General features: G+C 34.8%; 3 protein-coding genes across 4 annotated transcripts; all 3 read right to left on the bottom strand.

Annotated features, from left to right (window-relative positions):
- Positions 1-430: 430 nt before the first annotated feature.
- LOC131623188 (polyadenylation and cleavage factor homolog 4-like) lies at positions 431-7431 on the bottom strand. 2 transcript variants are annotated; one of them, XR_009290159.1, is made up of 7 exons: positions 6738-7431; positions 5273-5374; positions 4827-5084; positions 3383-3826; positions 1272-3017; positions 878-950; positions 431-608 (listed from the first exon to the last, which is right to left on the bottom strand). XR_009290159.1 is itself a non-coding variant. In XM_058894193.1 (6 exons), exons 1-6 carry the CDS (start codon positions 7089-7091, stop codon positions 939-941), a joined length of 2916 nt encoding a protein of 971 aa, XP_058750176.1. In that variant the 5' UTR covers positions 7092-7431; the 3' UTR covers positions 431-938. The 2 variants fall into 2 exon arrangements, 1 of the variants encoding a protein (XP_058750176.1); XM_058894193.1 differs by having other exon boundaries at positions 431-950.
- Positions 7432-10616: 3185 nt separating this feature from the next.
- Positions 10617-11903, bottom strand: LOC131623186 (uncharacterized). The gene is made up of 6 exons (XM_058894189.1): positions 11614-11903; positions 11339-11515; positions 11140-11244; positions 10978-11044; positions 10807-10902; positions 10617-10709 (listed from the first exon to the last, which is right to left on the bottom strand). The coding sequence occupies exons 1-6, from the start codon at positions 11901-11903 to the stop codon at positions 10617-10619; spliced, it is 828 nt and encodes a 275-aa protein (XP_058750172.1).
- A 1427-nt stretch (positions 11904-13330) lies between these two features.
- LOC131623185 (uncharacterized) lies at positions 13331-16306 on the bottom strand. Its single transcript, XM_058894188.1, has 2 exons — positions 14881-16306; positions 13331-14778 (listed from the first exon to the last, which is right to left on the bottom strand). The coding sequence occupies exons 1-2, from the start codon at positions 16304-16306 to the stop codon at positions 13331-13333; spliced, it is 2874 nt and encodes a 957-aa protein (XP_058750171.1).
- Positions 16307-18108: the final 1802 nt, after the last annotated feature.

Genomic DNA, 18108 nt, shown 5'->3' with positions numbered 1-18108 from the left:
ACCACAAGGATGAACTAACCAGAAATGTTGGTACAGTAAGTCAACACATTTATATTACTGTTATATATAACATCACTACTACAAGACAACTCTTGTGATTCAAAGAACTAGGAGGAAGGTGTCAGTAGCAAAAATAAATGGTAGCAAATTTAAAGACAACTAAAATGCCTTGCAGAAATTTCTTGCAGATATTATGGGAGTACCATTCCTTATGTATGTAATCCTTCAACCAAATAAAACACAAACCTAGTAAAAGGGGAAAGGAAGAGCATCCTTTGCCTAGTAGATCTTTACTATAAGTTTATCAGCTTTCAGCACTAAACATCGGCTCAGAATCCAATCAGGAAACATATTTATTTTGTTCTTTTACATTTATCGACAACAAAACAGAAAATCTTGGTAGTATGAAAAGGAAAATTTTAACAGATCATATTACAAAGAAACTGAATTTCAGGAAATTACAAATGTAATGCCCATGTAGGAAGGGGAACCATCAATACAGTAGAAATTTGAAATTATAATGATACAGACTGCCACCCAACATTTGCGACAATGGCTTAAGTGCCTTGCTTCATATTACAGCCAGATGCTGTATAAAAACCACAAATCTGCTTTATCATACAAAATTAAGTTACAATACAACCACATCAATGAGCAAAGAGTTGAGCTGTAAAAACTATTGCATGTATATATATATACTTTGAACACTGAGGAATTAAAGTGTCCTCCTGATTACAAGTAATAAAAATAGGAACAAGGAAAAGGAAAACAAGAACAAAAAACTGGAGCACAAAATTTGTTTGCCAGCTCTAGAAACCAATTAGAGAAATAAATTCAGCATGAAGAGATATCAAGATTCGCTAAAAGTGAAGTAAACCTGGGTTTACTCAGTTTGTTAATTCTTGTTAACATCAAAGCTCCAGTGTTCTAAGCTTGTTTCAATCTTGTTCCTGAAAAATATAACAGAGCCAGATCATTCCCAGCAATAAAAGCCATTTACTTTTATATCAGCATATTTAGGAGGATATTGAGGTGGAGGAAAATGAAGCCAGGTACTGAAATGGGAAAAAAAAGATATACATTTTTTTACTTGAGAAACAAAGGACCTACTACCTAGGAGGGTCCATCATTTGCATTGTCCTAGTGATAACACAGTAAGTTTGATTTATAATGATCATCTCCGACCCAACAAATATTTGAACACGCCCACTCTTACAAACAGATGAATTTGAACTCTATTATGTCCACTAACATCAAATAATAAGCCTTACCATCTTGAGGACACTCGATAACGAGTTATCTGATAAGCATCTTGTGTGAATGATAGGACCCCTTCCAGAACTCGTATCTTTGATTCCCGTCTCAGTATCGCTATCTGAATTAGTCACGTAAACAGCCCCTTTGAACATCCACTCACTATTTTCCTGACAGTAAACATCTTCAAATAACTCGCCACATAGCACACATAAGCACTGGTTTTCATCTGCCAGAACCATTGCATCCTCTTGACTTTCGTCTGTTTCCTTGTCTTGTGAATCTACAGAGTCAGTAAACTCATTTTCAGATGAACATTCAGCTTGGCCAGCAACCCAGTCAGTTGACTTCAGATACCATCTTGATGCTTTAGTTAAACCACTGTGTTCTCTTTCTCTTGTGGCGTGCCACTCCAAGTGTCTATTAAACTGCTCTTGGAGTTTGAGCTTAAGGCCACAAATGCTGCAATGATGTGGAAAATCATCAAATAATCCACTAATTACAGATGGATGCAATTTTCTGATTACATTAGGCTTAAACTCAAAGCCAATGACATTTCTAATATCTGTGCTGGTTGATTCAGATAAGGACGTAGATGTTTTTGCAGTATCATCTAACTCATCTTTAGTAGAAGGGACAGGGACAACTGCAGAACCAGACAATGAAGCAACAGGCATAGAGCTACTGGTACTAAAGCTGTCGCAGTAATCTTCCGATCGAGACACCACCTCAGCTGGTGTCTCAGTTTCTGTGGATATCAAACCCTTTGCAACTAATGAGCTTAAAAGGTTTGAAAGTGGATTTGAGGTTTTATTTGTAGCATCCAATGTCTGGGCTGAGGCACTGCTAACATTCGAGGAAGCTGGTGGTAGAGTAGATGTCCTTATTGATTGTCCAGCCTTTCTTTGAGGTCTTTTTGGCAAAGCAGATGAAGATGGAGAAGCATTGGCAGACACTGAAGAAATTAATGTGGCAGGGGAAGAACCGCCTGACTGAGAAGGCCGAGACCCTAATAGAGATGGAAGATTACTAGTAATTGGCATGTTGGAGAATAGTCTACTCTTCACACTTGCAATTTCTGTATGACTTGTGGCTGGCTGCTCTGAGGTTTCTCGGGCTAAAGAAACATTGGACAAGGGTAGCTTCTTAGTCTTAACATTTACTTCAGTGGGAGAAGCGCTCAGTTGTTGCTGATACCTTGGCTGAAAACTCGCTGAAGGTAATGGACCCTGCAAGTCTTTTACCTGTGATGATCTTCGCAAGTCACCAACCTGAATATTAGGAGAAAGGGTGGGTGAAGAATCTTTAATATATTTGCTTTGCAGGCCTCCCAAAAACTGAGATGTTTTACGACTGTGAGGATGGTCTTGCTTATCGAAATTTTCTATTAGATGAGAGTGGTCGATACTTGGTGGCGAAGGAGAGCGTTGTCGCAAAGGTGACTGCCCTGAAATGGATTCAGATCCCACAGAATGAAACTGTTGTCCTCCAATTCTTGCATTGGGCAGGAAAGCACGATTCCCCATCCTGGCAGCAGAAGAATTTGCATTGCCTAGTAAGGAACCAGAGATTGACATACATCCATCCGAGGGACCCAATTCCTGATCCAATTCATCAATTGATTGATGCTCCTGCAATTTCCATGATAACGACGGATGATGCCGAAATTGTTTCTTTTGAGTGGCTTGAGATCTATTGGTCATTTCTCTATCAACATTTGTCCCAAAAACATTTCTGATTTGGTGGTGGTTCTCTTCAGCGTCCTGCACAAAGGAAACAAAATCAACAATCTACATACTAATAATAACAATGCAGAATGAGGAGATGAAATTTAGTTCATTAAATTAACCGGTGTACAGGTAATTTAGGGATGTGTTTGAAATTGTAGATAAGGGGTTTAACTTTCAGTAATTAGGGAAATTGCAGTTAAGTTGTAGGGGTCCCATGATGTGTTATCTCATTTGAGGTATAGAACTTCATTTCTTTTTTATCAAAATATAAAATTGGGTTAGTTGTGTAAGTTATGTTCTCCTAGTAACCTACACTAGGCATATTATTTTATCTCAGGATATTCAATCATATATAGAAGAGATCATCAAAATTCTGGTTTTTAACATCTCCAAATTACCAAATTCTCATCATCAGCAGTCCAAGCATCATTGCCCAAGTTGTTACGGACACCATGACTAGTCAATCCAATGTTCATGTCATCCCACATGTACTCCTCTTCCTCGGAATTTTTCCAGCTATTTGACATTGCATTTCTCTTTATGCCAGTTATGTTTCGTGTTGGCTGATGTTGTGCATCCGAAATAGTAGTAGCTTCAGTATTTGAAAAACTATGCTTCAGGCCAACACCATTTCTTTGCCCAGATATGGTCCCTGAAACACCAGCAGCTTTGTTGTACAAATTGCGGTGTCCTAACTCAGTTATGCTGCCATCAGTTCTGCCAATACCCATGCCCATATTCCTTGAGAGATTGGAACCATGTTCACCGCCTCCATAGGATGCACTGATGCTCTTTTCTGGAACAGGGTCATTGAATGGGTCTCTATGAGTGTGCTGATTACTCTGCAATGTATATCATTAAAATTAAAATAAACAACTGACAGTGAAAAGCATAAAAGAAAAACAAAGACTACTACTAGCCATAAGTAGATGTTAACAGCAACATAGTCATCATTTGAAATTGCAATTACTCCAGTCATATCATCAACAACTCCTTTAGAGCAAATTTAATGCAGGTGAAGTAAAGTATTGGTTTGTTATATAGTATTTATAGTTTACTACCATTGGACCAAATCTATGTCGCAGTAACTATAGCATGCCGTGCTTTCCATAGCCAACTGAAACTAACACTGTTTGCAACAATATTTAGCATTTAAAAATTATTTAACAGTCATTTTGATACTTGCAACACATTAATTGACAAACATTATTTATAAGCAACCACCATTGGAATAAAAATAAGTTAGATCAACTAAAGATTCTTTAAATCTTACGTGGCACTTTGGCCCCACAAAAAGTAACATAATTGACTCAAATTAGTTTCTTATACTTCACCCCATTAAAGATGCTCTTAGTCTTCATTTCAGAAAGTGCATATCAAAAGGCATGATTGGATAGCTAAAGTATGACAGGAAAATATATTGCTATAACACTATTGCTATAATTTCATAGGAAAAGTTCTCATGCTTGTGCCTCCAGACTAGAGTTGCTTAGCTAGTTTGGATAACAAGTTGGAATAGTCTTAGATCCAACAACATAAAATGATTCAGATAAACAAGCAGGACCTTTCATGATTAATCAGGAGAATATGGGAGTAGAGTTCACTGGAAAGGTCCAATTGAAAAATAAGTGATTGCAATAATATTGGGTTGTCCTAATAACGAAGAGATTGAAATACGATATGATGATACATATCCCAGTTTCATCAGGCAAGAAAATGACTTGGACTTCCAATCCATCACAGACATAAACCTTGTAATCATGTAATATTTTGATCTTTTACCATGAAATCAAAATTTTAAAACTTGGAACTATAAATTTAAGGCGCAATCATTTCACTTACCCTGCTGGACTCCTGAACACGCTGTCTCTCAAAATACTTGGGATTCACATGTATACTGTGAGATGGATGATGTGTCTGTGAATCACTCCTGAGTGCAGCAGATGCTGAAGACGAACCATTGACTGCTGGAGTGAAGCCTAGTTCTTTGTCTATAGCCTGAAGGGTCTGAGGAGGAAAGACTCCTTTCCAAGTTCCAAAAAGGTGTTTCATACTTTGACGGACAGGAGGTTCAACCTGTTTGTATGCCTTGCAGAACACCTAAAATGTAATGGAGTAAATTAGAAGGTACCTACTTAAAATAGGTCTGTAAAATGATATACCATGTCTCCAGAAAAACATGCATGTTTAATGATATGAATAATTCATTGTTTACCATTGTGACTGTAAAGACATGTTAAAAGACATGAAGGTCAATAATGTGCAAAGAGAAGAAACTGATATCTAACCTCGGGTAGTTTGGCAGCAAAGAATTTTATGTAATCCCGCCCAATATTCTTAACAATACTGTCTAAGAGATAAAGAGATGGCAGCTTTTGTTCACTAGGAACCTGGAAAGTCATTAACACAATTAATTGAAAATTTACCTTTTATAACTAAAATATTAATGATCAAGCTAGAAATTAATGCACATAAGGAAAGAACCAAAAACCAACAATATATAGCTCACAACTAAGGTATTAGCAGCAAATGACATCAAAATCCAGCAATAGTTTATCAACAGCATTACATAGAAGTTATAAAATGTAAAATGTATATGCACAATGAATTGTTAAACAGTTCCTTATTCTAGCTGCCGGTATCACGTCTAACACTCCACATTTTGTTGATAGCTCGGATAATATCTTACAACATATGTAAAAGCCTTAACAATGTACAAAGATGAATAAAGCAATCTTCAAAAAACGTGACAAACATGAAATGTGTTGGGCACGGTCTTGATTCCTCCGAATGAATACTGTCCAATCTTCAAAATCATGCGAAACACTGACTGATTCCATATGCTCCTTGATCCAAATTGATTGTAGATGGAAGTATTGACGTTATCTTTATTAGCATGCCATGTGTAACTCTAGCAAACGAAGCGAATCCACTAGTACAAGAGTGAAATGGTACAAGGAACAATGTCTCTGTACAACTTTTTCATACAACTTCTCTTACTGAATTCTAAAGTAGCCCCCCGCCAAAAAAAAAGCTGATGAAATGAATCACTCCATACACAAGTCAACCCTATGAAGTAGGATGCATTAACTTATGAACTATAAAACAGAACTACCTTTCCTAAGTGCCAAAGTACTCTACAATTACATTGTGTATTACAACTGAAAAGATGACAAAGAATATAAATGAAACATTAACTTGCACTGGCTATCATGGAGTAACCATTCTATATTGATACATTATAAATAATGTGTTTCCAAAGATTCATAATCCCACGTGCACTCTCTAAATGATTCTTGCTGTGTTTCACTTGCAACAAATGGATTACAAGCCGCAATTACAGAATGAAAACTCCTTTATTTCCTTTATTAATTAACTTAGATTGTAAGGCAACATATTTCCCTTTTGGTTCAATTTTCTTTCTAGGTGGGTGAAAGAGCATAGCTCAAAATCAACACACAGATAAATAAAGCCACGAGTAGGGGACCAATGAAATGAAGCTACACACTATATAACATAAGATAGCTTAGCTTAACTTAACATAATATAACATAAGAAACAATAACGTCGATTAAATCAGGAAAACCACAACACCGGTAATAAAGGGTTTTATCATTTTTATTCCATCTTCTAACGGTACAAAAATCCAATTCAATCAGCAATTACCTCCATAACACAACCCCTTAAAAAAAGAATAAGAAAACTAACCAATTGAACATATAAACAGCTACACAGTGTAAAAACTAACTTCACCTCTAGAATGTTAGCACATATAGTAGCAGCAATAGCCTTCTCAGCAGCTCGATTTTCGTCCGCAATTCTAGTCAGGTTGTTAATTATCAGTTTCGAATTGAAAGTCAGCTCTGCAAGCCCACTCTTATACTGCGCCACAAGCTCCTGAAACGGCAGCGGCTGAGGCTGGTAACCATCATCATTATTTTCGACGTCTCTATCATTCTGTCTGAACCGTGAAGCAGAAGTAACTTGCTGTTGTCTCTGTGGAAACATCGGAGCACTCGATTCCGCATTTCGCGGATCTTTTATCAATCTGGGTCGCTTCAAAATCGGTTCTTTGGATCTATCAATAGGTCTTCGCAAATTCTCCATAGCAGATGAAGTAAAATACAAACCCTAATCCAAATCCTAAACCTAATTTACATATAATTGATATAGATATTGATGAAACTAGATTACAAGGTGGGGAATGAATACATCGATCAATAATGATATTGAATTATGAAAAAAAAAAATACAAAATTGAAAGAAAAAAATAAACAAAGTGTGATTGTAAATGGTATAATACAAATTATACAATAACCCTAATCAAAAATCGGAAGAGAGTGATAACTGATAAGGGAGAAGGAATTGAGGTTGATTAGCGTTGAATTGAATGTTGATTGTGCGAAGAAGAATGAAAGGGTTGAAATTGGATTTGGGATTTTGATTGAGGAAGAAAAAGAGAGAATGTTTGGATTTATTCAGACAGAAGTGTAGATTTCCTGCAGTGGGGATGTTCTACGTTCATGCTGTCTGGATAGTATTAGCCGTTAGATTTGAGATCGTGTTTCAGGATTTAATCTTGTTGTTTTGGTTAGCCGTTACTTTTATAATTTAATTTAATTTAATTTAATTCAATGGATTTTTTATAAAAAAAAGTAATAGATAAATTTTAAAATCAAAGCTGTATTAAATTTTTAATAATAAAAAATGATTTTTGACTTAAAAATAATAAAATAATTTCAACTGAAATTGAATAAAAACTAACGTTAGAAATTGTATTTCTTTTCAATATATATATATATATATATATATATATATATATATATATATATATATATATATATATATATATATATATATATATATATATATATTTTGTAGGTATTAAAAATATTTGTGAAAATGTGTTAAATAATAATTTAATGAGAGGAAAACACTTCATGAAAAAATAATGTCTATTTATAAAATAATAACAATATTCAAACATAAGAATAAAATAAGAATAAAAGAATTCCATTATTTTCTCCAACTTTATAATAACTAATTATTCCTCAATAATTTGCATGGTTGAAAATTCTCTGTTGGAGTTTGTGATTGAAAACATAAAATCTTGCAACATGAACAAGTTCTTGAGAGCGGCTCTAAAAAAGTCAAAGATAGTGCTCGAATTTTCAAACAAGACTCGAACATGCATTTGGTCTATGAAGATGCCTTGCAATGGAGAAGAATGATCAAGAAATTCTTACACCCAAAAATTCCTATAAGGGTTCAATGATGGGAAATTCTAGTAGAGACAAGCAGAATAATGGTACTAAGACTGTATTTTGACTGATGACAAAATAGAGAATCTCTCAAGAGATAATAAGAAAAAGTGTCTGCTGGTGGAAGAAAGGAAGATGGGTCAATATAATTATCCAATTTTCATACTATTAGACAAAAAAGAGGAAATGATTACAAAACCATGGAAAACGAGAGTTATTGTTAAACTTCTTGGTAGGAAAATTGGATATAAAGCCTTGGAAACTCGTTTGAAACAAATTTGGGTGAGGAATGGAATTATCAATATTACAGATCTGAGTAACGACTATTTTCTTGTGTCTTTTTCCGATAAAGATGATAAATATCATGCTTTAACGGATGACCATTTGTTAATATATGATCATTATCTCATTGTTAGAGAATGAAACCCTAATTTTCATCTAGATAGTGATCAAATTGAGAAGATGGCGATTTGGATGAGATTCCAGGTTTACTAAGTGAATGTTATGATGCAAAAGTTCTTACAATCATTGTAACATAATTGGTAGAACAAAGAAGGTGGACAAGAACACTCATCTTCATGAACGTGGAAAGTATGTGAGATCGTGCATGGATGTTGGTTTATCAAAAGCGCTATGTGTTATGTTCACGATTAGAGATAAAGTCTATCATGTGGAATACAAAAGATTACACTTGTTATGTCTCAACTTTGGGAAGGTTGGTCATATATGGAAGGTTGTGAAGAGAAAGCAACTCAAGTAACTAAAGAGGAAGTTAGCGTCCAGTAGGGATAAAAGAATGTGGAGTCCAATGGTATTCAAGGTGGTAATATCATGATTTTCACGGTGTTCTAATTTCTATAATAAACAGTAAGAACATATTCGGATCCATATCGGTGTTTCTTAATTCCAATTGTTCTCTTCTCTCTTCCTTCTTCCTTTAATTTGTATCTTTGATGATGAGATATTTTCTATATGTTTATGAGATATGAGAAGGAATGAGAAAAGTTTGACTTTGTATTCTTAAATATGCCTATTTTATAGGCAACTCATTTCAACAGACATATCACATCCCAATAGTTATGTCCCTATATGAAGAGAGATAGAAGAGGGATTTATATTTTGAATTTCAAAATAAGATCCCTTTGGATTAATTACCAATTAAACCCAAACAATTGTCACATTTAGGTGTCGTTGTTTAAAACCAAATTTTGTTGCATGAGTCACACCTAATTATTTTATAAATTAATCCAACAGTCTCCTACTTGACTCATGTGACAACTTTATGTTTCAATCTTATACCATTATTGTGCATCATTCATTGAAAGTACCAAATTATTATCTTTAGTGAATTGAAATGATCGGATCATGGCGGTCCCAAATTATTCATCAACTTGATTCCTTCCATGTATCACGAATCAAATTCAATTCAAATAACTTTAGGGGATACAATAATGTGTCTTTCCTATCTTTTCAAAAACACCCTAGTCATCACATATTAACAATAACATATAACATAATATGGATAACAAATTCAGTAGAAACATAACCTTAATTGAATTCACAAGTGTCATACAATACGAATATTAAACTAAACATGTGTATGTACCAATCATATTATAATGTAAACAAGGACTTTTACATAAAGTCCATCCTTTCCACATGGCCAACAAATGTCTTTCACTAGTGCAGAAACTACTTTTTACATCGGGTAAAAACTACTTTTTACATCGGGTCTGGACCCGATGTAAAGCCAAGCGATGTAATAAGTCTGAGACATTTTACATCGGGCCAAAGCCCGATGTGAAACATTAGCATACCACATCGGTTGAATTCAAATGTCTGATGTGAAAGATAATGCAATTTTTTATTAAACAAAAATATGCGCCATATTTTACATCGGGTATTCATTTTGCCTGATGTAATAGACGACCTTTTACATCGGTTTTTAAACAAGCGCGATGTGAAAAATCATGCCATTTTTTATGCGCCATATTTTACATCTGGGTGTGCATTTTACCCGATGTAATAGAGTACATTTTACATCGGTTTTTAGTACGGCCCGATGTAATATCTTTTCTGGTTTTTAGCATAATTTGATTGTTATTCCAATTTTCCCTATTTTTACCTGTAATTTTTTTACCTAATTTTCAATATAATACACAAATACCACACAGACCAATGTAAGGTCGCTACTTTGCACATTTTTCCCACAACACACAGACCACATTTAATTGCACCAAATAGCTAAGGTATATGCATATATATTCGTCAAACTATTCAAAAGTATTAATTTAGGATACACAAGTGTACAAAATGATAAGAAAATTTTACACACATTTTCTACTACAAAATAAAAACACTAAACATAAAGTTATCCTTTATATAACTCAAAGAAACATTTTGCCCAACGGAGTCGCAAATCATACGAATCTTCTTGTATTAATTCTGTAGGATCATCAAATACCTACAATACGTAAATGTATAATACAGAGTTATTCTTTGAAAATTATCATTAAGTTGCAAAACGCGAAGTAAATAACAAATTAAAGTTATTTTTTTACCTGCATCCAAGATCCAGTTATATTTGCAGAGACAATGTCCAACATATTTTTCATCACATAGTATCCACAATCATTAGAGTTATGTTGTTTCCTTGTCTACAAATGAAAAACATAATTATTGAATAATTATCATAAAATTAAATATAGAATTATAATTTACATCACACTTACATTGGGTCTATGCCATGTAGCCTTTTTTCTATTGCCATAATTTGCAAATTGATGAACCTCAAAAGCACTAATTAAAAAAAAACCATTTAAAGCCACATAAAATATGAAATTACTTATCAATATCAATATAAAAGATAAATTTTCTTTGAAAGATAAACTTACGTCGAAACAATTTTCTTCGTGTCTTTATCAATACCATGATGAAGTGAACAAAAGACAACCACAATATTGTCTCTTGGACACATGACTATTAATTGCCAATGATCTCTGTACATGTGTATGGAAATACAAAAGTCACATAAAATATCTATGTTATATATCAAAATTAAAAAATAAGAAACAGAATTTCATAAAAACTTACCCATGAATAAGTGGTAGGAGGTGGCAAACTCTGTCTTCCTTCATTAACTTATCTTGTATGTAATTTCTAACCTTTGTTGCAGAACTCGGGACATCATCATAATGTATACACATAGCAGGGTCCATAAATCCATACACTTCTGATGATGAATTATCAATACATAAACGAAGAATATACCTAAATAATTTTAAAATAAACATTAGATTCGAAGTGATGAGATATATATATCCTATTAATAGATATTGAAAGTAATAAAAAAAAGAAAATGTACTTACGTGCACCAAACTTGCAGAATAGACACGTCAAGCCAATGAAAACCCACCAAAAGCTCTCTGATACACTTAGCTGATATATAAAAATTAATGGCAGATTTACAATGACTTAATTCGATTTCCAAGTGTCTGTCAGCCATTTTCACAACCATGAGTAGCAATCTCTGAACATCGTCAACTTCCACACCTTTTGTGCTTCCTTTTGCAGCTGAACAACTTCCTTTTCCGCTTCCTTCGACAACTTCCATTTTTTCAATGCATTTATTATCATCTGTGCTTTGCGATAAACCCATAGACTTAAGTGTCTCCATAAAAGATTGTTGCATTACCTTACGCTCTTCAGCCAACTTTTGATCAAAATCAGCTCTAAGTTGTTCAATTTGTTGAGTTACATCTATATGTTGTCCTTGACGTGAAGACGACCTTCCAAAGTAAGTGCTTTATTTATGGTGCTTTCCAACACCACGAACACGACCGCCTTTCTAAGATGTTCCAATGGCCGCTGTTAAGATATCGTTACGTCCATGTGGAACAAAGACACCTTTTTCAGCTTCTTCAACTAGAGAGTCCTACAAAATTCAAAAACCACAACTAATTTCAATAGTTTTTATCAATAACAAATATAATGATACTTGAAATAATTTCCAAAATTTACTGACAATTTTCTCTACAACAGTTTGTGTAGACTTTGATGTGTATTCTCCCCCTTTCTTTTGTCGTGCTCTCTTCCATAACTCATGGCGTGACGGTGGAGATGGACTACCATTATTATCTAATGTAGAATCATCTCTCGATGATTTCTTTTCATTTTTAATTGTCTCCTCAAGCATGCGATACCCTCCACGAGATAATACATGAGGGTATACATTCTTAGCCACATTTTCCCTACCCTTTCGACTTTTTTCCTATTAATTATAAAATCATAAAGTTATTACTAAACATAATAAAAAAAATTAAAAAAAATCAAATATAACTCCTACTAACCTTAAATTCAGGGGTATCTCGAGACTTCAGAAACTCTTCCCATACTTCTTTGTTAATATATGGATACCTGACATTTGCAGGAGCGAGATCGTTTTTGGGATTATTAACATATTCGTCTGTGAGTTATGTCTTAAAACCTCTCCATCTCTCTCCCGCATATTTAATCCATTCCTTCTTCAACGGATCCTTGATTTTACCATCCTTGTCTTTAACACACCAATCTGGAATAGTGAAATGAGCCTACACATGCAATATATGGCATATGTTGTTAGTATATACGTGACTATAAAATATAATAAAGTGTTGAATTTAAAATACCTGAACATCAACCCATATAGCGTCTTTTATCCCATTATCTATGTCTTTCCACTCATCTTTCAAAATACAACATCTCTGCCGAGCAAGAGATGCTATATAACTCTTAAAAGTTGCAGCATTTTTACCAACACCAGTACATTCATAGGTTCTTTGATCAAACTCGACCTGTAGCTTTTCACCCAATTGATGAACTTTGTCAATTTTTTTCATCATAGTTGGACCTCTAACTCTTTTTTTATTAGGACTACCAGTTGAAGAGGACTTGTCGGTTGAATCAGCCATGTATCTGTTTAAACAAAATAAAAATAATTAGAAATCAAATTAAACACAAGATAAAAACAATTAGACATAAAATTAAGCACAAGATAAAAATGATGACACATAAAATTAGGCACAAAATAACTTATAAAACACCTTACTAGTTCTCCCATATCCCTTCTTCATGATCTATGCGAATAGCATGCACATCATCCTCTACATCTTCTTCAATGAAGGTAGGCACATTTGTTGAGAAAGGAGGAGTTTCTGAAATATCAAGATTCGCATCTTGATTTTCATCACTATCATGCACCTTTCCTTGTAGAACAACTGACCACCTTTTATTAGAAGGATCTGTGACATAAAAAACTTGTTTTGCTTGAGATGCCATGATGAAAGGTTCGTCCGCATAAGCTAACTTGCTAAGATCAACCAGTGTAACTCCAAATTCATCAATTCTTACACCACTATTGATATCAACCCATTTGCATTTAAATACAGGAACTTTAAACACAACATAATCAACTTCCCAAATCTCTTCAATCACCCCAAAGTAAGGCGTAGATGCCATAACCGGGTTTTTATCTTTAGCACTAGAGAAGTGCATGGACTCGGCCACAATCATAACCCCACTATTTTGCGTGGTACTACGGTCATCCTTTGCCTTTGTATAAAAGGAAGTTTTATTAATATCGTATCCACTCCAAGTTAATATGTTACATTTAGGCTCATAGGACAACCACTTAATTGTTTTTGAAGCACTATCATCACCAGCAATTTTTTCTTTAAACCACTCAGAGAAACTCTTATTATGCTCTTTTAACAACCCTCTTTCACTCATCTTGGGGTACTTTTTCTTTATGATGCTTTTGTGAGCAGATAAGTAAGGTTGAACTTCATCCGTGTTATTCAATATATACAAATGCGCTTGAACAACCACATCAATACTTAAGATCTTGATCTTTAAACCTTGTGTACCCACACCCTCACATCTTCCATCATGACGAGACTTGGGAACCCCTATAGCATTCACTTTCGACAAATAATTAGAACAAAACTCAATTGCTTCTTCTGCAATGTACCTCTCAATAATCGATGCTTCCGGACGGTGTGGGTTCTTGGTATACCCTTTTAGGATCTTCATGTATCGCTCTATTGGATACATCCACCGTAAAAAAATTGGACCACATAATCTAATCTCCCTTACTAGAGGAACAATCAAGTGAACCATAATGTCAAAAAATGAAGGAGGAAAAAACATCTCTAATTGGCACAAGATAACTGCAGCCTCATTTTCCAAATCTTCTAACTTTAATGGATCAATGGCTTTGCAACAAATTGCATTGAAAAACAGGCACAACCTAGTTATAGTCTTCCTAACATTGTTAGGCAATATCCCACGAATAGCCACTGGTAGTAGTTGTTGCATTAAGACATGACAGTCATGAGATTTTAAGCCAACTAATTTGAGATCTTTAACCGATACAAGCCTCTTGACATTTGATGAGTAACCATGCGGCACTTTGATACTTTCTAAACACTCACAAAAACTTGTTTTCTTTTTTTTCGACAAAGTGTAGCAGGCAGGAGGCAGATACGTCTTGTTACCTACATAATGTTATCATCAAGAATTTCAACAAGTAAAGTTATGAACATGCTATTTTAATATCAAAAGGTAAGGATAGCTTAATTTGAACAAATAGTTGGTACCTATATATTGTGGAGTTAGCTCTTCTCGTATACCCATCACGCCCAAATCTAGACGAGTATTAATACCATCCTTTGTCTTGCCTTGAATGTTGAGAAGTGTTCCGATTACACTATCACATACATTTTTCTCCACGTGCATCACATCAATACAATGTCTTACCTCAAGACTAGACCAATATGGAAGATCGAAGAAAACCGACCTCTTTTTCCATATATTTTTCACAATGGGTCGCTTTTGGTACTTTCCAAAGACAGCAGTAATGTCCTGTTGTCGTTGATAAACTTCCTCTCCAGTTAAGGGCTTTGGAGCAACACCATGCTCTTGTTCCCCATTGAAAGCTTTCCGCAATCTACGATATGGATGATAACGATTTAGAAATTTTCGATGCCCGAGATAAATAGTCTTCTTTCCTTTTTCAAGCTGATGGTAACATGTGTCTTTTTCACATATAGGACACGCTTTATGCCCTTTAACTTTATACCCAGACAAATTGCCATATGCCGGAAAATCGTTGATGGTGCAAAACAACATGGCACGCATATTGAACTGTTCACCAGAATGCGCATCGAAAACATCCACCCCTTCCTCCCACAACACTTTTAAATCATCGATCAGTGGACTTAGATAAACATCTATGTCATTTCCTGGTTGTTTTGGGCCCGAAATCATCATGGATAACATAATATATTTACGCTTCATGGACAGCCTAGGAGATAGGTTGTAAATCATCAGAAGAACAGGCCAAGAAGAATGGTTAGTATTTAGATTACCAAACGGATTCATTCCATCAGTAGCAAGTCCAAGTCTAAGGTTTCTCGACTCTTTGCCAAAATTTGGAAACAAATAATCAATTTTCTTCGATTGCAAAGAATCAGCTACATGGCGGATTTGTCCATCACATTTTCTTTCTTCTGCATGCCACCTAAGATTCTTTGCGTCGTTTGCATTAGCGAATAATCTCTTAAACCTTGAAATTATTGGTAGGTACCATACCACTTTCGCAGGAGGACCCTTTTTGACCTCCTCATAATCACTAGATTCACCATGTCTCTTTTTGTAGCGTGACGCCTTGCACTTTGGACAATGGTTATAGTTTACATACTCTTTTCTGTATAATATGCAATCATTAGGACATGCATGTATCTTTTCATACTCCAAACCCATCGGACACAGTATTTTCTTAGCCTCGTAATAACGACTTGGCAGTACGTTACCTTCTGGAAGCATTTGTGTCAACAGTTCAAGTAATTCGGTAAAACTTTTGTCAGTCCACCCGTTAATTGCCTTTAGATTAAACAATTTTAACACGGCTGACAAACGTGTAAAATTTGTGCATCCCGGGTACAAAGGTGTATCCTTGTCATTGCATAAGCTATCATACGCATGTGCCCTCTTAAACGAATCTTGTCCAATATCACACATCATGTTTTCCAGATGATCATCCATTTTACACTAACATTATCTTTTTGGGACACATTTGAATTTGCTACCACTTCACCGTGCCATATCCATTGTGTATAACTTTGACAAATCCCTTGACAAATTAGATGATCCATGATTTCTTTCTTACTAAGCTTTGGTTCTCTATTTGCACAACGAACACATGGACAGAGAAAAAGCGTAGGCTGACTATCTTCAGCATTACTTTTAGGAGGAGGGAGATCTTTTTTAGCATTACTTTCAGCAAACTCTAGAAATTCCATCACTCCATGTTCGTACTCATCACTTAATCGATTAGCTCTCATCCAACTACGATCCATATCTATGTTCCGAAATTAATGCATAAATAACAAATTCATATAATAAATACTAAATATAACAACTTATAGGATGCAAATTGTAACAAATTGTAGATTAACGCATAAGCCAGGAAACCCTTTGTAATATAAACAATGATGGTATTCTTACTCTAATTACTATAATGATGTTAACTATATAGTTCTTTTTCTAGAATAATACTCAACAGTCTTATTATATAAAAAATTGGAATGAAGTTTTGGCAGAATGATAATTGTTATTTAATTTATTTTTAAAGCCATATCTATGTAATTCGCACACTTATATTTGTTCTAATTTATTTAATTTATTTTTAACTTACGTTGTTTTTAGTTCTAATTTTCTTGTTTTTTAATAAAACTTTTTTTTTAATGCGTACCTCTTGATTCTCTATCTCTCTCTTGTTTTTATCCCATTCTTTTTTTAGATCTCTATAGTTTAATTTCCTTCTACTACAACATGACTCAATGTTAAGTATTATAAACACAATCTAGCAACCTGTTCCAATTTCTTGATGTCTTGAAGTAAACCTTATATACAGTGCTCACTTTACATGTTATACTATTAGTCATTGACAAAGGACATGTTATAACATTTAAATTATAAAACAAAGACTTTTGTTCCAAAAGCTTTCCTTATTAGCTGTCTAACGTTGTCAACAAAGTCACCTTCAATACATAAGCTACGTCCCTTCTTCCCTAGGCAGTTGTTATTTGGATTAGATGTAGTTTTGAGTCACCAAATCCATCAGGCATCAGGGAATAAACTATTGACTGTTAGTTAACTAAACTATTGATTGTATCCAACTAACCACAACAATTTGGAAATAGAAGTGGTGTATTTTTGCAATATGAGTATATTAAATTTAAAAACTACTACAAACGGGGGAGTTTATTCACATAAATTTTTTGAAATTACGTAACACATTACATAATTACATAACACACACGCAGTAGAATAAAAGCAAACAGGAGGACCATTCTAACACGAGAAATAGAGTAACAGAACTTAGGGAAGTGCAGTTCCAATAACGTACCTGATTCTTCACCTGAAAATGGTGCGGTGGCTGTGTTGTTGGTGCCGCGAAACGTACAGCAGGTGTCCGCCTCGCTCGTTGCCGCCGGCGAAACGAATAGCTCTTGCCTCCGTCAGGTGCGCGGCTCTTGCCTCCGTCAGGTGTCACGGTGGGAGATGGGAGAACGAACAGTGGGAGGCGGTGTCACGGTGGGAGAACGAACGGTGGGAGGCGGTGTCGCGGTGGGAGGAGCTCTCGCGGTGAAAGAAAAAAAAAGATTTGGGAAATGTTTTGTGAGGTTAGGGTTTAGTGAAATAGTGGGAGAGACTTTTCCCATCGGGTAATATATGGGCTGAAGTAATAGCCCATTATGCGCTACTTTTCCCATCGGGCCATTTAGCACTTGATGTAATAGGCTTTATAAAATAATTTCAGC

Source organism: Vicia villosa, unplaced genomic scaffold (assembly GCF_029867415.1).
Source record: "Vicia villosa cultivar HV-30 ecotype Madison, WI unplaced genomic scaffold, Vvil1.0 ctg.000055F_1_1_2_unsc, whole genome shotgun sequence".
Lineage (NCBI taxonomy): Eukaryota > Viridiplantae > Streptophyta > Magnoliopsida > Fabales > Fabaceae > Vicia > Vicia villosa.
Note: the sequence above shows the minus strand (reverse complement) of the source record. Positions and strands in the feature narration are given on the sequence as shown.